Source organism: Staurois parvus, unplaced genomic scaffold (genome assembly GCF_062004578.1).
Source record: "Staurois parvus isolate SC_StPar_1 unplaced genomic scaffold, SC_StPar_1.0 ptg001162l, whole genome shotgun sequence".
Taxonomy (NCBI): Eukaryota; Metazoa; Chordata; class Amphibia; order Anura; family Ranidae; genus Staurois; species Staurois parvus.
The window spans coordinates 3,142,796-3,168,695 of NW_028318958.1; the positions used below are offsets into that span (position 1 = coordinate 3,142,796).

The window sequence follows — 25,900 nt, forward strand, 5'->3', positions numbered from 1 at the left end:
AATGTATGTTTTAATGTAACTGTGAAGCACTTTGGGCAACAACATTGCAATTAAATGTGCTATATAAATAATTAAAAGTTGAAATGCATTTCTCACTCTATCAAGCTTGCCATGTGCACTTTTTACATTTGATCAATCAATCGGTTAGTGTAATGTTTACTATCTTTACTCACTCCAAACACTCCACACAGTTACTCTGCCCACTCCATAAAGTTACTCTGCCCAGTCCAACCTTTTCACAGTTACTCCAGCCACTCCAACCACACAACAGTTACTCCACCCACTCCATCCAGATACTCCGCCCACTTCACCCAGTTACTCCGCCCACTCCAGTTGTAGACTACTGGTGGAGGCAAGAACACTTCACACAATTTCCCCAGAAATTGTAGCTTTTCTAGTTATTATTATTATACAGTATTTATATAGCACTAAAAAATTTGCTCGGCGCTGTACATTATAGTGGGGGACAGAACATGAGACAATACAGTAACAAAACAAAACATGAGGGGTTTGAGGGCCCTGCTCTTTGGAGCTTACAATCTAGGAGGGAGGGGATAGTGGTACAGGAGGAAGTGGCTGTGGGGGATGGAGTGGTAGGAGGAGTGGAGGAGATCGGCTGTTAGGTGAGGGCGGGGCAGGCTTCTCTGAAGAGGTAGGTTTTCAGGGAGCGCCTAAAGGTGAGGAGGGTAGGTGACAGTCTGATGGATTGGGATAGTGAGTTCCAGAGGATGGGGGAAGTCCTGGAGAAGTCCTGCAATCGGGCATATTGTAAAGCGCTGAGCAAATTGTTGGCGCTATATAAATCCAGTATAATAATAGTAACAAGCAGAGGCTCCAGAGTGGTGTTCCACTTGATAGCAAGCATGTGACCTGCACTTCACCTTTTTTAATTTAATGAACTTTAATGTAACAAACGACAACTAGACACAACTCAAGGAAGTGGAGGTCACATGTTTCCTGTCACATATTTCCTGTGTATACATTTTAAGGGGGTGTGGTTGCAGACTGGAGCTCCACTCTGGAAAGGAAACATGTGACCTTCACTCCAACTTTCTTTTTGTTTAAAGAAAAAAATGGTGGAATGGAGGTCACATGTTTCCTGTCGATATTGGAGCTCCAGTCTGCAGCCAGTCCCCTCTCGACTGAGGAGTCAGTTATGGGAACGTCAGTGCGCAGGCGCGATGCGCTACGTGAAGCCATAAGCTTTTTCTTAGGACGGCTGTGAGTGATCTTCACAAATATGGCCGAACCATTAACATGGAAACACGTGTTGCAGACAGTTTTTTTTGTATTAAAAGAGCAACCAGCGGCCATATTGGAGTTGGGCAGATCGGCATGTGGCCAGTACTTTGCTCTCTATCACAGGGTGGTGGTTGAAGGTTTCCCATGGAGCCCAGTACAGGAGGCCGGCAGTGAGCCGGAGGGCTTCTGATTGGTGCTACTGAATAATCTGCCTGTGAAGTTCCTGGAGTCCATGTAAGAGAGGTGAGGGTGATTGTGTTACAGAATGAATAGAGAAGGGTGAATGAACTCACTTTGATTGCAAGCTCTTGTGGGCAGAATTTTCTTCATCTTTTACATTATTATTTTTATTGTTTGGGTTTGTTCTGAGTATACATCCATCTTTACATTATTATAGTGTTATGGAGATAAGTGGGAAGGTGTATTGTAGTTCTGACATACTTTTTGCACAGGGAGTACAGTACAGAAAGGCTTCGTTGAACCACATTTTTACCAATGTAACACCTCCTCACCGCCTGTCCATTTCCCTCTGAAGAGCAATCAATCGCAGATCACTTTTCAGAGAGCCATCACAAGCATAATGAGCCCTAGGGCCCCTTACGCACTGCTCACATGCCACAATGCTTTGCCTTGTCATGGCAGTATGTCGACTGGACAGGTGAAACCACATGACAACCTCGGCCATTCAAGTCAGTTAGGCCAACCTGCAACCACCAGGCTCTTGTCTCGCAGTCACAACCCTTTAGCCCTATTGTAAGTTGCCATTAGGCAAAAAAGGCATTCAAGAGATTGTGGGATTAACTATTGAACACTTGACAGTGGCTGCTTATCCCCACACTGAAAAGCGATCCATCGCAGATCACCTTTCAGAGCATAGGCTAGTGTGATCTCATAAGAGGACAAATAAAATAATGTTTGCACTAGGGCACCATCTATAAATAAATAGAAGCAGCTGACACAATTCGCAGGCAACTAATTAATACAAATATAAGAGAAAAATGTCCTAGTGTCATCCTAGGACATGACGTGTGAATGCCAGGTCTACCAGGTTCAAACGAAGGAGAAAAGTCTGAAAAAGAAACCAAATACAGTTACCTTCATCTGATCCTTTTCTGTTTTTTCAGACCTAAACATGATGGATCGGCGGTAGCTTGATAAAAATGGACACAGGAGTCTGTTTACATCTGGCCGCCCATAGAGATATCATGGGTCTGCACATGCCCATTGGGCACAAAAATGTCATCCGTCAAAGAGCCCTAAAAAGCAAGAGTTTGGGTTATAAGTGAGTTCAGAGGATGCCCCAAGCTCATCTCTAGAGATGGTCCACAGAGTTCTCCCCGCTTAACGCTGCCAGAGGAGCTCTGTGATTGGAACAGAAGCCGGTCACATGACTTTTACAGATCACACAGCCAAGCTCTGCTCCACCCAGAACTCACCTCATTGTCCATTGCAAGCAATTAGTGAATCTGTGCGTTATCAATCTGCTTCCCCAGCCCTTGCCGCTACGTCCCAGCAGCTGCTTAAAGTAGAACTCCAGCTTAAACCTAATTAGTCTTAAAAATGTCCCCCCACACTCCCCCAACACCGATGCCATGGGTGCTCAATCTGTGACTCCAGAACTACAAATCCCATGAAGCATTGCAAGGCTGACAGTTACATGCATGACTCCCAAAGGCCAGAGGCATGATGGGACTTGTAGTTTCACAACAGCCGGAGGGCCACAGGTTGGGGACCCATGACCTATGCTGATTAACCTGTGTATAAAAAAAAGATCTGCATACCCTCCGGTCCGATCATTTGATCCCGTGTCACTGACGGGGCCTGCATGAGAAAGGAGAATGCGCTCTGACAACGCCTTGGAAATCAGGGAGTGGTGATCTCGGCCATGGGCTCTTAGGGCCCAATGGTTGTCAGTGCTCCCTCCTCTTCCCTACAACCACTGCTGGCTGGCACAGGGGAGCCGGCTCACGTGACCAGACCAGAGCGGACTAAAAATAGGAAAGTATATATATTTTTTTTTTTTTTTTTTTTACACAGGTTAGTCAACATAGCTGTTAAGCTGGTCATAGGTGAATCCAATCTCAGTCGGTTCAGTATGGCTGGCTGAGCATCGATCCACATTTTGACAGGCTGATTGTACCCAAGTTGATCCATCAATCAACTTGGGTACAACCAGCTTGTCAGATTTTTAGCATGTGATTATTGCTATCAGCTATATGCCGCTAGCAATAATCACTGTGTTCTTCTAGCAGGGGCAAATCCTGCACCCCCCCTAGAGGGAGAACACTATAGCTTCACGGGAGGGATTCCCTTATCAACACGGATTCGGGGTTGCAGAAAAGAATATTGCATCATCTAGGGCCTGCCTTACGAGGGAACATTTTTAAGACTAGTTAAAGTGGAGTTCCAGTCACACTGTAAAAAAATAAGCCAGCAGCTATATAAAGTGTAGCTGCTGACTTTTAAAAAACAGCCACTCGCCTGTCCTACAATGCGGCAGTGTGCTCCCCACAGCCCGTTTCACCAGCCGTCCGGTGTTCCTGGCGCAGACATCTTTAGTGTGGGCACCTGGCTGTGACAGCTTATGGCTTCACAGCCGGGTGCCCACTGCGCATGCGTGAGTGGCCGCTGTGCTTTCTGAATGGTCCTGTAGTCTTCTGGGACCTGTCGCGTGTCCCAGAAGACTATGGTGGGGGGGGACAACTTCCACTACGATCACCTAGGCGATCGTAGTGGAATTGGGAGTGGGTACTTGTCAGTTTCAGTTAATAGGGAGGAGGGGAACAGTCTTTAACCACTTCCAGACCGGACACTTTTACCCCCTTCCTGACCAGGGCAATTTTCAGCTTTTAGCGCTATCACATTTTGAATGACAATTGCGTGGTCATGCAACACTGTACCCAAATGAATTTTTTACCATTTTTTTGAGACAGATAAAGCTTTATTTTGGTGGTATTTACTCACCACTGGGATTTGTATTTTTTTTGCTATGTAAATGAAATGTCCAAAAATTTGGAAAAAAGTATTTTTTTTATAAAATTTTGCAAATAAATAATATTTCATCATAAATCTTAGCCAAAATTTATTCCGTTATCTTTTTAGTAACAAAAAAAAAAATCCAAATTAGTTTATAAGCAAAAATTATAATTTTTAAACATTTTTTTTACATTTTTATTTTATTTTTTTATATTATTATTTTTTATTTATTTATTTTTTTTTTTACATACTGTCACCCTAGCAGTACAGTGTCACCATGGTGACACTGTACTACTTGTGGGGGGTGATGATGATTTTTTTTTTTTTTTTTACACATTGCTTTTACACCCATATAGGATGTAAAAGCAATAATTTCTCTTTCTCTCTGTGTGCATTCTTGCACTCATTGAGAAGTACTGAGTGAGCTGTGATTGGTCACAGCTTGTCACATGGTACAAGGCTTTTGTGAATAGCCTTGTACCATGTGACCTCTGTGATCATTCACAGATTTCACACGTATTAAGCAATGATGTCAGAAGTGACATCTTGCTTACTACTTTGCATGTGATCACTGATTGGCCAATCGGTGATCACATGATCGGGACTTCGTACAGAGGTCCCGTCCGACGATCAGTGTTTCACTGTGTCTGGAGGACACAGCGGGCACCGGATCACGGTGCTGCGCGCTCCCAGGGAGCGCGCACAAGTAGGGTGCGGGGAGCCGGTTATAGAAGGCCATCCGACCCTGCAGTGCCACCGTCCGGCCGTTTATATACAGCGGCCGGATGGGAGGTGGTTAAAGCAGAACTTTTTTTTCAGGTGGAGCTCTGCTTTAAGTGTAGCCTGGAATTCTAGTTTAAGTTGGTGTTAACACCAGGAGGTGGCTTCCAGATCACTTGGTGGTCACGTGATAAAGAGCGCAAACCACTAACTCCCAATCTCAGTGACCAGAAGCTAGCGGTGACAGTTCAGTCAGTGTACTATGAGCACACAGGGTGTGTACTCTCAGCACAGAATCTTGGAGCCTCATGGGCATATAAGTGCAGCGGCTGGGCATTAAGGCCCACCTGCCCTGCATATATGCTTTACACTAGTGGGAGGAGGTAAAAGCAGCGATATGGCTGTACCACTACTTTATAAATTGGACCCAAAGTTTTTAAAACGTTTTAGGATATCTAAACTCTAACTGAGTCACATTAAATTCACTAAAGCACTGTATATAATAACATACTGCTCTTCTTTTTTTTTTTTTTAATTAAATAATTGTTTTCACCTTTTTATTTTCATCTTTTGTTGCAACACAGTGCTGCTGGTCTCCTTCAAGAACTTTACAGCCACTAATACAGGTTTTAACAATCCATAACTAAAAAAACAGAGTTGGCTTTAGATATACTTTAAAGCCCAACTCTGGGCAAAAAGTAGTTTCTCATGCAGTGGGGCTGTGCTCGCACTGCACAAGTTAACTGCTCACTACTTTCTAGGGGAGAGCGGAGATATACTTACATAATTCTCCGATCCTTCCAATACAAAACCAGCACGGCACCCCATGCTTCAGCTGTCTTGAATAGTGGACTGTTCCTGTCATCAAACCCAGAGAAGGCTTCATAGACCAGGAACAGTCCATCACTGAACCGTGGGGGAGCTCCGTTTTCTAGAGGTTTGAAGGATCAGGTGAGTGTAAGCTTTCTGCTCACCCCTAGAAAAATGGGCAGTTGACCCATGCAGTGCGGGCACAGCCTTACTGCATGGGAAATAATATTTTTTTTTTTGCCTGGAGTTGGGCTTTAAAGTGGTATTAAAGACACTTTGTTAATTTTTACTACAGGTAAGCTTATATTAAAGCTTATCTGTAGTTAAAATTAATATCTCCTAAACATGCACCGGTTAGGAGATATTCTGGGTTTTTTTTTAGAGCTGGTGCTCTGAAGGAACGGCATACCCGTTGCTGTGTCCTGAGACTTCTGTGCGCATGTGTGGGAGCGGTATTATTGTGGCTCAGCCAATCAGATGGCCGGAGCTCACAAACCCGGAAGGAAGACCGGGTGAAGATGGAAGCGTCTACAGCAGTCACAGCGTGCTGCTGGAGGGCTTAGTTTTAAAGTAAGTTTTACATAATGTGCTAGTATGTGATGCATACTAGCACATTATGCCTTAACCTTGCAGGGGATTTTTGTTTTTCTTGAATGCGGTTTACTATCGCTTTTATGAAGAAAACCTCTTTCATTTGTTGTGCATGACAGATTGTCATTGAAACACACACCCACTGTACTGGATGGACTGGTGTCTTTATTGAACCTATCCCACTATGTAAAATACTGTGCTTTTCTAATGTGTCTGGGCAGCATCTTTGCTGTAATGTAGAAATATTGGTCTGTGTAGATTACTGTCATGTAGAACTGCATTATTTATTAACTTGTTTTTTTTTATAGATCCTCACTCATAATGTTAAGCCAGGAAGAAGCGGAGGCTCAGATCTCAGAACTGGACCTTCTCTCCAGCATGTTCCCCAGTGAAGAGGAGTTTGCGGTCACCGATCAGTTGGCATTGGCGGAGCTGAGAGAATTTGCAGAAAAGCAGACAGCAGTCACTCCAACCTTTACAATTCAGTTCACATTGACTGTGAAACTCGGTGATAGCAATGCAGACAACATCCAGGTAATGTGGGTTCTGTTATCCAGGTCTAAACTGAGAACTGTGCGTGTGTCACAGTGACAGAACATAGACCATGGAATTCATTAAAGAGTATGTAAACCGAACATTTTATATTCCTGATATGTGCATGCTGTACCATGTACTTGTATGAAAAAGTATCCTCTTCTGTGTTTTCCTTTGTGTGAAATCCCTGATGTTCCTGCCAGTCCCTCTGCTTTCCTATAAAAAACTGACTGACCTGCCAGTCTCTCTGCTTTCCTATCAAAAACTGACTACACTAGGCATGAGCGCACAGCGTGGTCAATTCTCTAACTGTGCTAGGAAGTTAGCCTGCGCTACTCCAATGCTAAGATGATAAGATTTGCTGCCGGCCCCCTCTACCCCCCCCCTCCCCCATTCTCTGGGATTACCAGTGTACAGCTCTTTCTCCTTCCCCAAGTGGTTGGCATTTGGTTGTGGCCCACTCCTATTGACTTCAGTGGACGCTTTTGGCTAGCGGTCCACCTGCCAAGCATGACATGCCCAGGTAATCTTGCGGCACTGGCAAGCATCACGGCCAGGGTAATGTGTACAGACCTGAGCGGTTGTCATGGCATTTTGTAGGTGGGCAGAAAAAATGCAGATCAACAGCTTCCTTTACTGCTCCTTTGCCACTCGTCATATGCACTTTGATCAATGATGAATTTCTTTTCTGAATAGCACATCAATTGGCTAATAAAACTGAAGCATGTATAGTCACCAAACACGTTACAATCTAACTTTACAATCAGCCTTAGATCTACCAAAACCATGTAATATGCAGAGCTACCTAATCTATCCAATCAGTTTGTATCCACAACATATTTGTTGGTAGATCTAATGAAGATTGTACAATCAGATTGTAACGTGTGGTTAGTGTAAAGTGGTTCTTCACCTTAGAAACAAAAAATTAAAAGTCATTCGTTAAAATTATTGTCCAGGGATCCAACACCGTCCTCCATCTGGCTGGTTCTTTGCCAGTCTTGGGGTCCTTGGTACCGGCATGTTTAGTGTGGGAAGCTGGATGGGACTCCTTGCAGCTTCGCAGCCAAGCTGTGCTGTTCTTTGTGAATGGTCAGAGAGAGGGAAAGGGCCAAACTTCAGCTCAGATTGCCTTGGATCGACCTGGCCAGAAGTGGGAGCAGGTACCTGTAAAAAAACAGGTACCCGCTCCCTCCCAAAGAAAAAAAAAAAGTGAAATGTGCTGAAAGTTACAGGTTGGGGGTATTAGGGGGCAGACAAGCGGAACTTCTCCTTTTGTGTAAAGTTCCACTTTAATTTTGTTGCAGAATCGCTCCAAAGATGCAACATAATAATTACACGTGTGACGCAGTCAGCTATTTACTTTACCTCCAATTTCCTTATCACTGATATGGTGGTGTGTTTTTTTTTTTTTTTCTTTTTTTAAAGTGGTTGTACAGGCTGAAGGTTTTTTTTCACCTTCATGCATTCTATGCTACTCTCACAGCCCCCCCTAATACTCACTTGAGCCCCTGTTCAATCCAGCGATGTGCATGGGAGCCTCGGCTGTCCTGGATCTCCCTCTCCTCATTGGCATGGAGCTGGGAGTGAACATGCACCAGTGCCCCTATAGCAAGTGGCTTGGTATTGGGGGCAATGGTCAAAAGGGAGGAGCCAAGAAGAAGCGCATCAGGGCTGCTCTGTGAAAAACCACTGCACAGAGCAGGTAAGTATGTCATGTTTGTTTACTTTTTAAAAAAAGCAGAACCTATAATACTACTTTAATATAATCACAATAGCTCCATATAGTAAAAGCGTTGTACATAAAAACAGCTTTAATTTTTCATGCATCGGTACTACCAATGAAAACGTTGCAGGGTTTTCATGAATTTGGTGCAAGGCTTCTGGCATTGTACACACCGCCACAACTGTATCCCAAATATCTTTATTTTAAGCCAACCAGCAACAGAGCTCTGGACCCCTAGTCACTGCACTCTTCAACTCCATCTGTTCATTGGATCATGGCACTCCAGCACTCCTCTTCACAGGCTCATGGTGGAGAACCAGCAGAATTTCTGGCAGCCTACAGGCCCTTCTTCCTCCTGCATACCTTGCCTCCGTCCCCTCTTTCCCAGTGGGTTAAAAGTACCTTTTGTTATCCTCTGTGCTACTGTGTTGTACTGCTATTAATAATGTTTGTATTTTTTATGTGTTTTATATACACCAATCCTTTTTTTTTTTTTTTTTTTTTTTTTTTTTTTTTTTTTTGCAGGATGTACTTTCTTTACATTGTTCATACCCACCTCACTACCCAAATGTCCCACCAGAAATCGTAGTCAGGTACTGTGACCGTACATTGCATTCTGTGTCATCTACAAGTATGTAATTGAAATATAATGTAAATGATTACTCTCCCTCTGCCTTCCTCTACCACACTGTGTCATATGCTATTGCTTTCTTTTTTTTTTGTTCTTTCATCTATGTTGCTTTCCATCACCCCATTCACTCTCTTTTCCCCCCTGCCTTCCACATTCCCCTTTCTTCCCACCTGCATTACTCTTCCCTCTCCCCTTCTACTCCCTCCTCCCCTTTCTTTCTCTGTCCTCTGTCTATATCCCATTTCCATTCTTGGATGGCTACAGCAGCTAGTTATTTGCCACAAGCTCCATTCTGCAAGATATACAGGCTACAGCCTTTTATTCACTTTGTTAAAGGATACGTTCACCTTTAGGAACATATTACATGTTCCACCCATTTTTAGGGTGGAACATGTAACATGTCCCCGATCCTACAGCCGCCGCCAGCTGCCCCCCTTCTTCCCTGTGACAGCAGTATGGGGAGAAGTTCCCCTTACCCGCTGTCACTTTTCAGAAACAGCGCGGCCATGAGAGGCTCCGCCCACACGGCCGTGTTGTTCATTCACAGTCCTCCTGTGAATGAATGGATTACAAGTCCCGACAGCATTCAGTCTTTCTGTCAGCAAGTATCGGCTTGTCCCATAAGGGATGTATGAACAAGCATATACACTAACTGTGTGCAGGAGATCTGCATGGCATCAGCAATCTACTGATCACTGGTGCAAAGTTTTACAGGCTCCTAACACAAAAAATAATAAATGCACATTTTTTTTTACCTGCAAAAAAAGTGCATTTATTATTTTTTTGTAGAAAGGTGAACTTGTCCTTCAATTTGCCCCAGTGTTTAGTGGTTCATTTGCACTATTTATAAGCATCCAGCACAGAAACAATTGCATATTCATATGTACTGACTGCCTCATCCATCACAAAAGTAGAAGGCAAGTCAAAAACCTAAGTAAGCCTAAATCTACTCCAACCCCCATTCTAAGCCTATTCTATCTATCTTGGGAAAGGAAGATGTGTATACTTGCATATTCTGAAGTTGCTTTGGTATGGTCACATCTCTCCAGCGGTGGCTTCAGTGTAGAGGAGAGATTGCCGACAACGGCTGCAGAGCCTGGGCAGTGACATCACCCATAGACTTACCATGGGGCATCCATTGTCGCCTGTCCCTCCTCTACATGGAAGCAGCTAGTGACAGCTGATCATGTGACCGGACTGGAGTGACTTCAGAACAGGTACATATATGGATCTTTCTTTTTACAGGGTAGTTAGAATAGGCCAGTGATGGCGAACCCGTGGCACGCGTGCCACAGCCGGCACGCCGAGCCTTATCTGTGGGCACGCCAGGAGAATACCGTATTTTTCGCTCCATAAGACGCACTTTTTTTCCCCCAAAAAAGGGGGGAAAATGTCAGTGCGTCTTATGGAGCGAATATAGAGCGGCCGGTCCGGTATTTCCACCGCCGCCGTGTCAGAATACCGGGCCGGCCGCTCAGCTCTGCAGTGGGACCGTACCTGTTCCTCTATCCAGCGGCGCGCTGTCTTCCCGGCTTCTGTAGTGTGCGTGACAGCCGGGTCCCAAGTGCGCATGCGCAAGAAGCAGTGCTCTTTGTGAATGGTAAGGCGGTACCTGGGACACATGGCAGATCCCAGAAGCCGCCGGACCAATCACAAAGCGCAGCGCCTCTCGCGCATGCGCACCGGGCATCCAGCTGTCCGACGAGCGCCCACACTACAGAACCCGGGAAGACAGCGCGCGGCTGGACAAAGGAACAGGTAAGATAAAAAAAAAAACTCTGCGGAAGTAAGAGCGGGTACCTGTCAAATTCAGGTACCCGCTCCCCCTCCCTCCCCAAAGGTCAGCAGTCATCTCCTGAACTGTCCGCAGTCTCTGGTCATCCCCTGTGCTGTCCGCAGTCTCTGGTCATCCCCTGTGCTGTCCGCAGTCTCTGGTCATCCCCTGTGCTGTCCGCAGTCTCTGGTCATCCCCTGTGCTGTCCGCAGTCTCTGGTCATCCCCTGCGCTGTCCCGGCAGTCTCTGGTCATCCCCTGCGCTGTCCCGGCAGTCTCTGGTCATCCCCTGCGCTGTCCCGGCAGTCTCTGGTCATCCCCTGCGCTGTCCCGGCAGTCTCTGGTCATCCCCTGCGCTGTCCCGGCAGTCTCTGGTCATCCCCTGCGCTGTCCCGGCAGTCTCTGGTCATCCCCTGCGCTGTCCCGGCAGTCTCTGGTCATCCCCTGCGCTGTCCCGGCAGTCTCTGGTCATCCCCTGCGCTGTCCCGGCAGTCTCTGGTCATCCCCTGCGCTGTCCCGGCAGTCTCTGGTCATCCCCTGCGCTGTCCCGGCAGTCTCTGGCCATCCCCTGCGCTGTCCCGGCAGTCTCTGGCCATCCCCTGCGCTGTCCCGGCAGTCTCTGGCCATCCCCTGCGCTGTCCCGGCAGTCTCTGGCCATCCCCTGCGCTGTCCCGGCAGTCTCTGGCCATCCCCTGCGCTGTCCCGGCAGTCTCTGGCCATCCCCTGCGCTGTCCCGGCAGTCTCTGGCCATCCCCTGCGCTGTCCCGGCAGTCTCTGGCCATCCCCTGCGCTGTCCCGGCAGTCTCTGGCCATCCCCTGCGCTGTCCCGGCAGTCTCTGGCCATCCCCTGCGCTGTCCCGGCAGTCTCTGGCCATCCCCTGCGCTGTCCCGGCAGTCTCTGGCCATCCCCTGCGCTGTCCCGGCAGTCTCTGGCCATCCCCTGCGCTGTCCCGGCAGTCTCTGGCCATCCCCTGCGCTGTCCCGGCAGTCTCTGGCCATCCCCTGCGCTGTCCCGGCAGTCTCTGGCCATCCCCTGCGCTGTCCCGGCAGTCTCTGGCCATCCCCTGCGCTGTCCCGGCAGTCTCTGGCCATCCCCTGCGCTGTCCCGGCAGTCTCTGGCCATCCCCTGCGCTGTCCCGGCAGTCTCTGGCCATCCCCTGCGCTGTCCCGGCAGTCTCTGGCCATCCCCTGCGCTGTCCCGGCAGTCTCTGGCCATCCCCTGCGCTGTCCCGGCAGTCTCTGGCCATCCCCTGCGCTGTCCCGGCAGTCTCTGGCCATCCCCTGCGCTGTCCCGGCAGTCTCTGGCCATCCCCTGCGCTGTCCCGGCAGTCTCTGGCCATCCCCTGCGCTGTCCCGGCAGTCTCTGGCCATCCCCTGCGCTGTCCCGGCAGTCTCTGGCCATCCCCTGCGCTGTCCCGGCAGTCTCTGGCCATCCCCTGCGCTGTCCCGGCAGTCTCTGGCCATCCCCTGCGCTGTCCCGGCAGTCTCTGGCCATCCCCTGCGCTGTCCCGGCAGTCTCTGGCCATCCCCTGCGCTGTCCCGGCAGTCTCTGGCCATCCCCTGCGCTGTCCCGGCAGTCTCTGGCCATCCCCTGCGCTGTCCCGGCAGTCTCTGGCCATCCCCTGCGCTGTCCCGGCAGTCTCTGGCCATCCCCTGCGCTGTCCCGGCAGTCTCTGGCCATCCCCTGCGCTGTCCCGGCAGTCTCTGGCCATCCCCTGCGCTGTCCCGGCAGTCTCTGGCCATCCCCTGCGCTGTCCCGGCAGTCTCTGGCCATCCCCTGCGCTGTCCCGGCAGTCTCTGGCCATCCCCTGCGCTGTCCCGGCAGTCTCTGGCCATCCCCTGCGCTGTCCCGGCAGTCTCTGGCCATCCCCTGCGCTGTCCCGGCAGTCTCTGGCCATCCCCTGCGCTGTCCCGGCAGTCTCTGGCCATCCCCTGCGCTGTCCCGGCAGTCTCTGGCCATCCCCTGCGCTGTCCCCGGCAGTCTCTGGCCATCCCCTGCGCTGTCCCCGGCAGTCTCTGGCCATCCCCTGCGCTGTCCCCGCAGTCTCTGGCCATCCCCTGCGCTGTCCCCGCAGTCTCTGGTCATCCCCTGCGCTGTCCCCGCAGTCTCTGGTCATCCCCTGTACTGTTAATTAGTTTGCACTACTGTACGAGTTGTTTTTTCTAAACCAAAAGCTCGATATTCAGGTTTCATTGCAGTGTTGGCACTTTGAAAGAAATAAGTTGGTTTTGGGTTGCAGTTTGGGCACTCGGGCTCAAAAAGGTTCGCCATCACTGGAATAGGCTTAGAATCGGGGTGGGAGTAGCTTTAAGTTTAGTTAGGTTTTGACTTGCCTTCTACTTTAACCGCCTCCCGCCCACCATATAAGAAAATGACAGGCGCAAGGCGGTTCTCTCGTTCTGGGAGGACATCATGTAATGTCTTCCCACTCTAACCACGCGTGCGCGCCCCCAGTGGTGCGCTGTGTTCCTGGGACACAGCAGATCACCGATCCATGGAAAGAGCCGAAGACGTCGGCTCTGTCGTGATCAGCTGTGTCCAATCACAGCTGATCGCATGTAAATAAGGAAATGCCGGTTATCAGCGTTTTTCTCTTCACGAGATGTCGCGCTGACCGCTTGTGAGGAAAGGAGAGCCGGTAATTGGCATTCCTCAGAGGGGACATGTACACTGATCATCAGGGCACTGATGATCAGTGTAGCCCCAGCAGTGTCGCATATCAGTGCACATCAATGCCGCATATCAGTGCCCATCTGAGCTGCCAGTCAGTGCCGCCTATCAGTGCCATATATGAGTGCTGCCTTTCATTGCCCATCAGTGATGCCTGTCAATGCTCATCAGTGCCACCTACCAGTGCCGCCTATTAGTGCCTTGCTGTTGTGATGGTTGGGATTTGCTTCTTCATATCAGGGCTGCTACCTGATGGCTGGTGATCTGATGATTGGTAGGATAATGATCAAGAAACAGCAGGAGATATAGAGGAAGCACAGATCCACAGAATTGATGAAGTAGAAGAAGCAGGTGGATCCTTATGCTGCAGGCCCTCAGATACAGCTTCTTTTCCAGCAAGGAGAACTTTTTTCAGAGTACTGCTTAGGCACAATTAACATTTCTAGGGGGTCACTATAAATAAGTAAATCTTCACTTTAACATACTTCTACTCTACATAATCCTATTTTTGTTTATTTATAGATCGCCATCCCTGGTGCGGTCACAGCAGACTCAGCTTCATTCAGATCTGAACACTTATCTTAAAACCAATTGCAATGGAGATGTGTGTATTTTAAGTGCTGTGGAATGGGTTAAAGACAATGCTTCTACCTACCTGAATATCGTGTTCCCCACTGATCATCAGAAAGGAATGGCAATGACTCCTGAAGATAGCGTTTTCACTAGGTTATGGATCTACAGTCATCACATATACAACAAACAGAAGAGAAAATATATCATGGAATGGTCAGAGGAGTTGGGGCTCTCAGGGTTTAGTATGCCAGGGAAACCCGGCATTGTGTGCGTGGAGGGAGCACAGGAGTCTTGTGAAGAGTTTTGGTCCAGGTATGTATTTGGAAGTACTTGTGTCACAATAGAGACTTACATCAAGCAATAGGATTCCATTTTATATAATTGATTCCGCAAAGCACAGCTATCAGCAAATCCATACATATCAAAATCAGTATCCCCTTCTATTTACATAATTTACCCTTCCTACTCTTGTCCACTTGCCTGATCCACACAGCTTTTGGATTGAAAAACCCACCATGTATGGAGCACATATGAACTTAGAACTTATGCAGGCCATAGATGGGGAGAAAAACTGCAGATTTTTCTTTTAAAAAACGAAAAATCGGTTGTTCAAGTGGCCGACGTTACCATCAATGGTAAAAAAAATCGGCCGATTTTCTACCCGTCTAGAGCCTGCAAAAAGTGTCCCTGCAGAGAGCTCTGCTATTTCTTTGACAGTTCTCTGACAGTTCCTTGACATTTATAGAAGTTGCAACAATGTATCTATTTGTTTCTATTTAGGATACAGATGTTTTTATTCGGAAACAAATAGATACAATGTTTCAACCGCTGTAAATGTGAAGGAACTGTCAGAGAACTGTCAGAAATAGCGGAGCTCTCTGCAGAGACACTTTTTGCTGGACTGGAATTCTTCTTATTTTCATCCTACTTCTTCTTCTTCATCATCCTCATCCTCTTCTTCATCCTCATCCTCTTCTTCATCCTCATCCTCTTCTTCTTCATCATCCTCATCCTCTTCTTCTTCATCATCCTCATCCTCTTCTTCATCATCATCCTCATCCTCTTCTTCTTCATCATCCTCATCCTCTTCTTCTTCTGCATCCTCATCCTCTTCTTCTTCTGCATCCTCTTCTTCTTCTTCTTCTTCTTCTTCCTCATCCTCATCCTCATCCTCTTCTTCTTCTTCTTCTTCTTCTTCTTCTTCTTCATCCTCCTCTTCTTCTTCTTCACCCTCATCCTCTTCTTCTTCATCCTCTTCTTCATCCTCATCCTCTTCTTCTTCTTCTTCTTCTTCTTCCTCATCCTCTTCTTCTTCTTCTTCCTCATCTTCTTCTTCTTCTTCTTCTTCCTCATCCTCTTCTTCTTCTTCTTCCTCATCCTCTTCTTCTTCTTCTTCTTCCTCATCCTCTTCTTCTTCTTCTTCTTCCTCATCCTCTTCTTCTTCTTCTTCCTCATCCTCATCCTCTTCTTCTTCTTCTTCTTCCTCATCCTCATCCTCTTCTTCCTCATCCTCTTCTTCTTCTTCTTCTTCTTCCTCATCCTCTTCTTCTTCTTCTTCCTCATCCTCATCCTCTTCTTCTTCTTCTTCTTCTTCCTCATCCTCTTCTTCTTCTTCTTCCTCATCCTCATCCTCTTCTTCTTCTTCTTCTTCCTCATCCTCATCCTCTTCTTCTTCTTCTTCTTCTTCCTCATCCTCTTCTTCTTCCTCATCCTCTTCTTCTTCTTCTTCTTCCTCATCCTCATCCTCCTCTTCTTCTTCTTCTTCATCCTCATCCTCCTCTTCTTCTTCTTCTTCATCCTCATCCTCTTCTTCTTCATCATCCTCATCCTCTTCTTCTTCATCATCCTCATCCTCTTCTTCTTCATCATCCTCATCCTCTTCTTCTTCTTCATCCTCATCCTCTTCTTCTTCTTCATCCTCTTCCTCTTCTTCATCCTCTTCTTCATCCTCTTCTTCTTCTTCTTCATCCTCTTCTTCTTCTTCTTCATCCTCTTCTTCTTCTTCTTCATCCTCTTCTTCTTCTTCTTCATCCTCTTCCTCTTCTTCTTCATCCTCTTCTTCTTTTTCTTCTTTTTGTCTTCCTCTTGCAGGTCACTGCTCATGCGCAGATTTTTTTTATCGGTAAAAAATCGGCCGATTTGCCCACTAATTGCCGCGAAAATCGGCCGATCGCCAAAATCGGCCGATTTTTTTCCAACTTTACCGAAAAAAAAAAAACGGCCAAAATACCGAAAAACGGCCGACTAAATCGCCCACTAACGATCCGAAAATCGGCCGATTTTATTTTCGGCCGAAAAATCGGCCGATTTTCGACCCATCTATTGCCTGCATTAGTCCTAAACCTCCCATAATAAAGTGCTTAGTGTATGAGCATCTTGAAAGTGTCACATGGCTGGGGAAAGGGGGTGCCTGCCTAGCAGCTTCATAACCACCTCAATACTGCCACGTGTGTGTTAAAAAAAAAAAAAAAAAAAAAAACTGTGTGCGTGTGGTTTTACCAGCTCATGGCTGCAGATACAGCACTGATCCTGGTACCATTCTCTTCAGCTGGCAATTCTCTTTTATGCAAAAGTGCTCTCGCTGCTCACAATCAGCCAGTGAGGGGAGTGCGAGGCCGAGCTGTGGCTACGGATACAGAGCCGGTTCAGGAGTGAACCTGCGCGAGTGCCCTCATAGCAAGTGGCTGGCTCTGGGGGCACTTGGCGGAGGAAGGAGCCAGGGTACCCAAGAAGAGGAGGATCAGGGCTGCTCTGTGCAAAACCATTGCACAGAGCAGATAATTATAACGTGTTTTTATAGGATAAAAAGTTTATATTTTAAAAATAGCAATCACTTTAATGTAGTGTGTGTGTGCGTGCGCATCACAGCAGTAGCTCCTCTTTGAGACTGTCTGTCTTTAATTGAAATTTCAAATAGATCCATGCAGGGCAGATTAGCCAATCATCAGCATTCAGCTGTGGATGTGATATGTGCTTCAGGTATTTGGCTCTGCGAACAACAGTCTGACCTTCGCTTGGTGAACGTGAAAAAAGCCTGTAGCTTTTCCTATCAACTGGACTTGGTAAATAGGGTGTGTATGTATATCTATGTGTGTGTATATAACTATATAAAATTTTTTTTATATATATTACACACCCATTGGGTAACATAAGTATTGAAAACTTCACCATTTTTCTAAAGGTGCTATTGACATGACTTTTTCACCACATGTCTGTAAAAACCCATGGAATCCATACATACATAGCAACCAAAACAAATAAGTTCAGAAATTAAGTTCTGTGTAATAAAATGGAATGACATAGGGAAAAAGTATTGAACACATGAAGAAAGGGAGGAGCAAAAAAAGACATGGAAAGTCAAGACACCAGCTGAAATCTATCAGTAATTAGAAAGCAATCCTGCTCCTTGTCAATGCAAATTAATATCAGCTGATTACATCTCAACTGATATCTAGAAAAAGGTGTCTCATTACCAAGGTGTCACACAAGAAACCTCTCATGATGGGTAAAAGCAAAGAGCTCTCTCAAGACCTTTGCAACCTTATTGTTGAAAAATATACTTATATATGTAAAGTGCTGCGTAAATTGACGGCGCTATTTAAGTACCTATAATAAATATCCTGATGGCATTGCTTACAGAAGAATTTCTACACTTCTGACTGTTCCAGTGAGCTCTGTTGGGGCCATAATCTAGAAGTGGAAAGAACATCATTTCACCATAAATCGGCCACGACCAAGTGCTCCTCGCAAGATTTCTAATAGAGGAGTGAAAAGAATTATCAGAAGAGTCAAGATCCAAGGACCACTTGTGGAGAGCTTCAGAAAGACTTGGAATTAGCAGGCACAATTGTTTCAAAGAAAACAATAAGTAATGCACTGAACCGCCATGGCCTGTAAGCACGCTCACCACGCAAGACTCCATTGCTGAAGAAAAAGCATGTTGAAGCTCGTTTATAGTTTGCTGCACAACATTTAGACAAGCCTGTGGAATACTGGGAGAATATAATCTGGTCAGATGCGACCAAAACTGAACTCGTTGGATGCCCTAATACACGCTATATTTGGAGGTCAAATGGCACTGTACATCACCCCAAAAACACCATTCCAACAGTGAAGCATGGTGGTGGGAACATCATGGTGTTGGGCTGTTTTTCAGCATACGGTACTGGCAAACTTCATGTCATTGAAAGAAGGATGAATGGAAAAATGTACCAAGACATTCTACATGCAAATCTGCTGCCATCTACCAGGATGATGAAGATGAAATGAGGGTGAACATTTCAGCAAGATTATGATCCAAAACATAAAGCCAAGGAAACTCTCAACTGTTTTCAAAGAACGAATCTTAAAGCTACTAGAATGGCCCAGCCAATCACCTAACTTGAATCCAATAGAAAATCTATGGAATGAACTAAAGATCAGAGTTCACAGAAGAGGCCCATGGAACCTTCAAGATTTGAAGACTGTGTGGAAGAATGGGCCAAAATCACACCTGAGCAAGGCATGTGACTTGTTTTTCCATACAGGAGGTATCTTGAAGCTGTCATTACCAACAAAGGATTTTGTACAAAGTATTATATACATTTCAGTTGGCGTGTTCAATACTTTTTTCCCTGTGTCCTTCCATTTTATTACACATAACTTAATTTCTGAACTTATTCGTTTTGGTTTCTTTGTATGTATTGTGACAGTGTGACGATCTGTCACCCAGGATTCTCAACTAGGCAGGTTGAGGGGCTCCAGGGTAAGTGTTTGATATGGAGGAAAGTGGCATTTCACTTTCCTCCTTTGTTTGTAAGGTCTGTTTTGGGATCTGGAGCCTGGAGATTTCAAAGAGATCTGGGAGGGATGAAATCTCCAATCCTGGGACCAGGTTTTGGAAATGGCCAGGAGACTGATTGCACAGGTGTGTGCAGGCCTTTTCAGAGAGTCAGGATCAGAGTTCTGGGCTCCACCCTGGCAGACAGGAGTCAGGAGGGCTCCACTTCGGCAGACAGGAGTCAGGAGGGCTCCACCTAGGAGAGGTGGAAAAAAGCAGCAAGAGGCTGCTAGAGACTAGCTGTGTGCTAGAGGCCAGCGGTGTGCAAGAGCCATAATTCTTGAAGAAGTCTGCAGGAGACAGACATCAAGCTGAGTATAAGTCAGGAGGCTGAATCGTTGTTTTGTGTGATGGTGGATACCCCTGCGTGGGAACCTCTTATGTTATTGAACTGTCATTTAAATAAAAGTGGGCTAAAAAAGGCCTTAAAAAAAGCGAGTAGCTGTGTGCGTTTAAAAGCTCTACCACTTTGAAGCGAGTTCCCACAGTATGTATTGCATGGGTTTTTACCAACATGTTGTGAAAATGTAATGTCACTAGCACCTTTAGAAATATATTTACCTAGAAAAATGGTGACGCGTTCAATACTTATTTTACCCGCTGTATATACACTATATTGGGAAAAGTATTGGGATGCCTGCCTTTACATGCACATGAGCTTTAATGGCATCCCACTCTTAGTCCATAGGGTTCAATATTGAGGTGGCCCACCCTTTGCAGCTATAACAGCTTCAACTCTTCTGGGAAGGCTGTCCACAAGGTTTAGGAGTGTGTCTATGGGAAGGTTTGACCATTCTTCCAGAAGAGAATTTGTGAGGTCAGGCATTGATGTCAGATGAGAAGGTCTGGCTCGCAGTGTCCACTCCCAAAGGTGTTCTGTTGGGGTGAGGTCAGGACTCCGTGCAGGCCAGTCAAGTTCCTCATCCCCAAACTCGCTCATCCATGTCTTAATAGACCTTGCTTTGTGCACTGGTGCGCAGTCATGTTGGAACAGGAAGGGGCCATCCCCAAACTCTTCCCTAAAAGTTGGGAGCATGAAATTGTCCAAAATGTCTTGCTATGTTGACGCCTTAAGAGTTCCCTTCACTGGAAGTAAGGGGCCAAGCCCAGCCCCTCAAAAACAACCCCACACCATAATCCCCCTTCCACCAAACTTTACAGTTGGCACAAAGCAGTCAGGCATGTACCGTTCTGGCAACCGCCAAACCTAGACGTGGCCATCGGATTGCCAGATAGAGAAGTGTGATTCATCACTCCAAATAACACATCTCCACTGCTCTGGAGCCCAGTGGCAGCGTTCTTTACACCACAGCATCCGACACTTTGCATTGCTCTTGATGATGTAAGACTTGGATACAGCTGCTCAGCCATAAAAACCCATTCATGAAGCTCTCTACGCACTGTTGTGCTAATCTGAAGGCCACACGAAGGTTGGAGGTCTTTAGCTATTAACTTTGCAGACAGTTGGTGACTTCTGCGCACTTCAGCATACGCTGACCCCGGTCTGTCATTTTATGTAGCCTACTAGTTCGTGGCTGTTGTTCTCAGTTGCTTCCACTTTGTTATATTACGACTAACGAGGGAGAGAGGGGAGATAGAGAGAAAGAACAAAACACCCACATTGCACAAATGTGAACTGGTCCTTTAGGCTCAGTATTGCTGTAAATTATCTTTTTTGTTCCCACAGAATAAGAAAACTGACATGGAAGCGGATATTAATCCGACACAGAGAAGATGTTCCTTTGTCTTGTCCCCCCTCAGATGTGTACATAAACATTCAGAAGCTCCGGAAATTCCCTCCTCTTAAGGAAATGGCATTTGATGCGCATGGAGCCCGAGGGAATCACATGGATCTGGGTCAGCTCTATCATTTTCTCCAGGAAAGGGGGTGCTCGGATGTCTTCCCCATGTACTTTGGGATTGAGGGACGATAAGAAACAACTAGAGTCATAAATAGACTTCTGGACGTGAAGAATACTTCTACACTAAACGCTGGACAATTTCTTATCGCAATAAATTTGTTCATGATTTTAAAATGTTTTTATTGTTAATAATTTACATTTTACTTTTGCTGCACAGTATCACATGATACATAAAGCCAAGGGAACTCTGATGTGCAATCTGGAAAAGTCGAGGTCTGCCCCATGCCTTGTGCTGTTTGGAGCTCCCTGTCTGCTGTTTACCCTGGAGGACAGACTCAATGGGGGTTATTTACTGAAACTGCATGGTGCAAAATCTGATGCAGTTCTGCGTAGAAACCAGTTGGCTTCCAACGCTTAATTGAACAAGCTGAAGTCAGAAGCTGATTGGCTACCATGCACAGGTGCTCCAGATTCTGAGTACTCCAGTTTCAGTAAATCCCGTGCTACCAAAGTTTGTTGCTATTTGGTGGGCACATATAATTTTAATGAAAGCCATGTTCCATGTTTGGTGTCTATTTTGTAAAAAAAAAAGATTAATTTTGTGCATTTTTTTACTGAAATTTTGCATTTCCTAAACTGTTGTGCTAATATGTGACATAAAACCATTCCAAAAATCACCATTTTATTCTCCAGGGCCCTCTGCTTTTAGAAAATATATAATGTTTGTGGGTTCTAAGTAATTTTCTGGCAAAAAAAAAAAAAATATACGTCTGCAAAAATTAAAAAAAAAATGCCCTGCTAGACAAGTGGTTATAGGGAATTCCTCTCACTTCCTGTTTTGCTATGGGATAGGAAGTAAAGGTGAATCTCTTCAATGGGAAACATGGCAAAAAAAACTGACGGGTTATAACCCTCCCTTACTCTATCCCAGGGAGGGTTATGGGAGGGCAGTTATAGACATTTTCCCAAAACCCCACCCCTGGGGCATGCATTGGGCACACTGATCACAGATTGAGGTACAGGGCTAAGCACAGCGGTCCTTTAACATGTGATCAGCTGTGTACAATCACATCTGGTCATATGTAAACAAACTTGCCTGTTATCTCCATTTCCATCCATGTGAGGAAAGGAGAGCCGATAATCAGGGCACTGATCATCAGTGCAGCCTCAGTGCCCATCAGTGTAGCTTATCAGTGCAGCCTCCTCAGTGCTTCCTCATTAGTGCCCATCAGTGCAGCCTCTTCAGTGCTTCCTCATCATTGCCAATTAGTGCAACCTCTTCAGTGCTTCCTCATTAGTGCCCATCAGTGTAGCATATCACTTCCCTCTTATTAGTGCCCATCAGTGCAGCCTCTTCAGTGCTTCCTCATTAGTGCCCATCAGTGTAGCTTATCACTTCCCTCTTATTAGTGCCCATCAGTGTAGCTTATCAGTGCAGCCTCTTCAGTGCTTCCATCAGTATAGCTTATCAGTGCTTCCGCATTAGTGCCCATCGGTGTAGCTTATCAGTGCAGCCTCTTCAGTGCTTCCTCATTATTGCCCATCGGTGTAGCTTATCAGTGCAGCCTCTTCAGTGCTTCCTCATTAGTGCCTATCTGTGTAGCTTATCAGTGCAGCCTCTTCAGTGCTTTCTTATTAGTGCCCATCGGTGTAGTTTATCAGTGCAGCCTCTTCAGTGCATCCTCATTAGTGCCCATCGGTGTAGTTTATCAGTGCATCCTCATTAGTGCCTATCTGTGTAGCTTATCAGTGCAGCCTCTTCAGTGCTTTCTTATTAGTGCCCATCGGTGTAGTTTATCAGTGCAGCCTCTTCAGTGCTTCCTCATTAGTGCCCATCGGTGTAGTTTATCAGTGCAGCCTCTTCAGTGCTTCCTCATTAGTGCCCATCGGTGTAGCTTATCCGTGCAGCCTCTTCAGTGCTTCCTCATTTTTGCCCAACAGTGCTCTATTATCAGTGCTGCCTCTTCAGTGCTTTCTTATTAGTGCCCATCGGTGCAGTTTTAGTGTATCTAAGAAAACCTTTTTTTTCTCAAAATTGTTGGTCTTTTTTTAGTTTGTTTAGCAAACACATTAAAGAACCCCGTGGTGATGAAACGCCTCCTGCCCACCGTTTAAGGAAATGATGGATGGGAGGGAGCTCCCTTGTTGTGGGAGGATGTCATATGACATCCTCCCACTCTAGCTGCACATGCACACCCCCGGGGGTGCGTTGTGTCCCTAGGACACAGTGAATCACCAGTCGTAAAGAGCTGATGACATAGGCTCTACCATGTGATCAGCTGTGTCCAATCACAGCTGATCACATGTAAACAAGAAATGCTGCTTATTGGCAGTCCTCTCCTCATGCTGACAGTAGGTGAGGAGAGCAAAGCCGGTAAGTGGCATTCCTCAGAGGGGGCATCTACACTGATCATCAGTGCATTGATTATTAGTGCAGCCCCATCCATGCTGTCTTTCTGTGCCCATCATTGCTGCTGATCAGTCCACATATCAATGCCCATCATTGTTGCCTTTCAGTGCCCATTAGTGATGCCTGTCAATGCTCATCTGTGCCGCCTATCAGTGCCCATCATTGAAGCCTGTCAGTACCCATCAGTGCCATCTATCTGTGCCGCCTATCAGTGCAGCCTCATCAGCACACATCAGTATAGGAGAAAAATGTCTTTTCCCCAAAATTTTCATTTTTTTGCGCTTGTTTAGCAAAAATTAAACCCCCAAAGTGGTGATTAAATACCACCAAAAGTAAGCTCTGTCTCCAAAAAATGCTACAAATTTTGGTTGTGTACAGTGTTGCATGACCGTGCAATTGTCAGTGCGATGACGCTGAAAGCTAACAATTGGCCTGATCAGGAAGGGGGTGAAAGTGCCCGGTAGGCAAGTGAATAAATACCACCAACAGAAAGATCTGTCTCAAAAAATGATGAAAATAACATATGGGTACAGTATTGCATGACCGCACAACTGTCATTCAACGCACAGCAGCGCGGAAAGCTGTCCTGGGCAGGAAGGGGGTGAAAGTGCCCGGCGTTGAAGGGGTTGGAATCCCCTGCTCCATGGACATTAGAAGAATCCGCAATCCGCCTCCATTACTAGAACACTCAGCTGGTAACAGCAGCCCTGCCACGTGACAGCCGGCGTCCCAAGCCCTCTGCGTGTAAATCGAGTGCCTGTGTCACGGATCGGGGTGAGGGCGGAAGACTGGCAGCGGGGCCTGGAAATTTGTGAGGACGTCATGCTTAGGCTTCAGGGCAAACAATCAAAAGCCTATTTACCGTAGGTGCTTAAGCCGGGTGAGTGTGCTACTGGCCCTGGGAAGTGTTTGCCGGTGATAGAGAGCGGAGGATGGGCGGGAAGAACAAGCAGAGGACGAAGGGCAATGTTCGGGTGAGTACCGGGATCGATTAGTACGCCTGGATTGTGTATTCTGTCAGGCATGGTGGGCAACTGAGCTGTCCCTGTGTGGTGATAGGCAGGACGGACTGGGGGGCACACCAACCAGAGGGGTGTACAATGTGGGAGACTTGGGGGGGATCCATAGAGAAACCATGGCAGGAAGAGCATTTCCTAAAGTAGAACAAAAGGCAAAACTTTTTATGTTCATTTTGAATGCGGTAAGGGAGGGTTATACCCCCCCTCAGGTTTGTTTGCCATCTGTGTACAATTTGGGAGGTTTCCCTTCACTTCCTGTTCTAGAGCCAAAACAGGAAGTGGGAGGAAATCCCAACAATGTAATCCCTGCTTGTCTCTCACTAGTGTCCCCATTGTTAGGTTTTCCCTCAGTTCCTCTTCTGGTGACCACCCAAATAATTTTGTTTCATTTTCAGTGATGGCAGTCACCAGGACGGATAAAGAGGCTGAATCCGGGGCACAGGCAGCAATAAAAAAAACTGTCAGGGGTTCTAATGCCTCTCTTCACTTCTCTTTATGTCTATGTTAAACTTTTCTCAGTTCAGTAGAGGGATTGGAACCCCTGTCAGGTTTTTTTTTTTTTTTTTTTAATATTGCAGCCTGTGCTGTGTTAAGGAGAATTACCCTTTCTCTGTTTTTCCTTTTATCACCAAAAGAGAAAATTCCAAATTTTGGGTGTTGCCAGAACAAGAAGAGAGGGGAAACTAGTTCTGGTGACACCCCAGAATGCCCTCACTTTGGGGGGATTTCATTTCACTTCCTGTTTTGCCTATGGGGCAGGAAGTTGAAGATAATCTCTCCAACGGAAGACAGATGGCAAAAAAAAAAGAACACTACATGGACTTCTAACCCTCCTTTTAGGGCTAATTTACACAAGTGGTTTGCTGTCCCTCTGAAAGCACTCTGCAGTGGATCACTTTTCAGAGGGTAGTTGACAGGCAGCTAGGAGGTGATATGTCTCCTCTTCACCACTTTTTTTTCACTGCGCCACACCATGTGCATTGCATGTGATCAAATGGCAGTTGCATTGCAGCCTCATTCACTTGGTTCTGTCCACTGTGAATGCAATAGGTGTTTTAATTTTGCCTTGGCCTGTGTACAACCCCCCTCGGGGCTCTGTGCTAGAATAAAGCTGGCCATACATTATACAATTTTCTGCCCAATTTCCTTTAGATTTACCTTCAGCTATATGGTGCAAGAGCCTGCCTAATTGGATACAATTGAAAGTGTTGCTTAGGTTTGACCTCCTATTATATGGCATTTTGGTAAATCTAAAGCAAAATTCTAAAGAAAATTGTATACTATACAGGTGAAACTCGAAAAATTAGAATACCGTGCAAAAGTTCATTTATTTCAGTAATGCAACTTAAAAGGTAAAACTATATTTATTTATTTTATTTATTTCAGGTACTTATATAGCGCCGTCAATTTATGTAGCACTTTACATATATATTGTACATTCACATCAGTCCCTAACCCTCAAGGGGTGTACAATCTAAGGTCCCTAACTCACATTCATACATCCACATACTAGGGACAATTTATACAGGATCCAATGCACCTACCT

At 46.2% G+C, this 25,900-nt stretch overlaps 2 protein-coding genes across 5 annotated transcripts in view; both read left to right on the forward strand.

Moving 5' to 3' along the window:
• The first annotated feature begins 1,289 nt into the window (after nucleotides 1-1,289).
• Nucleotides 1,290-21,099, forward strand: RWDD2B (RWD domain containing 2B). 2 transcript variants are annotated; one of them, XM_089659521.1, is made up of 5 exons: nucleotides 1,290-1,476; nucleotides 6,648-6,873; nucleotides 9,122-9,189; nucleotides 14,194-14,556; nucleotides 20,751-21,099. In XM_089659521.1, the coding sequence occupies exons 2-5, from the start codon at nucleotides 6,661-6,663 to the stop codon at nucleotides 20,995-20,997; spliced, it is 891 nt and encodes a 296-aa protein (XP_089515647.1). In that variant the 5' UTR covers nucleotides 1,290-1,476; nucleotides 6,648-6,660; the 3' UTR covers nucleotides 20,998-21,099. The 2 variants fall into 2 exon arrangements, with proteins under 2 accessions (XP_089515647.1, XP_089515646.1); XM_089659520.1 differs by having other exon boundaries at nucleotides 1,302-1,485.
• A 3,023-nt stretch (nucleotides 21,100-24,122) lies between these two features.
• Nucleotides 24,123-25,900, forward strand: part of LTN1 (listerin E3 ubiquitin protein ligase 1) — a 158,332-nt gene continuing 156,554 nt past the window's right edge. For all 3 annotated transcript variants that reach the window (XM_089659523.1, XM_089659525.1, XM_089659524.1), the window contains exon 1: nucleotides 24,123-24,309. In XM_089659523.1, the coding sequence (XP_089515649.1) occupies nucleotides 24,268-24,309 (42 nt within the window). In that variant the 5' untranslated portion in view covers nucleotides 24,123-24,267. The remainder of the gene's footprint in view (nucleotides 24,310-25,900) is intronic.

Bases quoted from the DNA above. Each gene is read 5' to 3' on its own strand.
- RWDD2B (XM_089659521.1), top strand. From the start codon at position 6,661: ATGTTAAGCCAGGAAGAAGCGGAGGCTCAGATCTCAGAACTGGACCTT. The intron at 6,874-9,121 runs GTAATGTGGGTT...TTTTTTTTGCAG, and splicing joins GCAATGCAGACAACATCCAG to GATGTACTTTCTTTACATTG. The intron at 9,190-14,193 runs GTACTGTGACCG...GTTTATTTATAG, and splicing joins CCACCAGAAATCGTAGTCAG to ATCGCCATCCCTGGTGCGGT.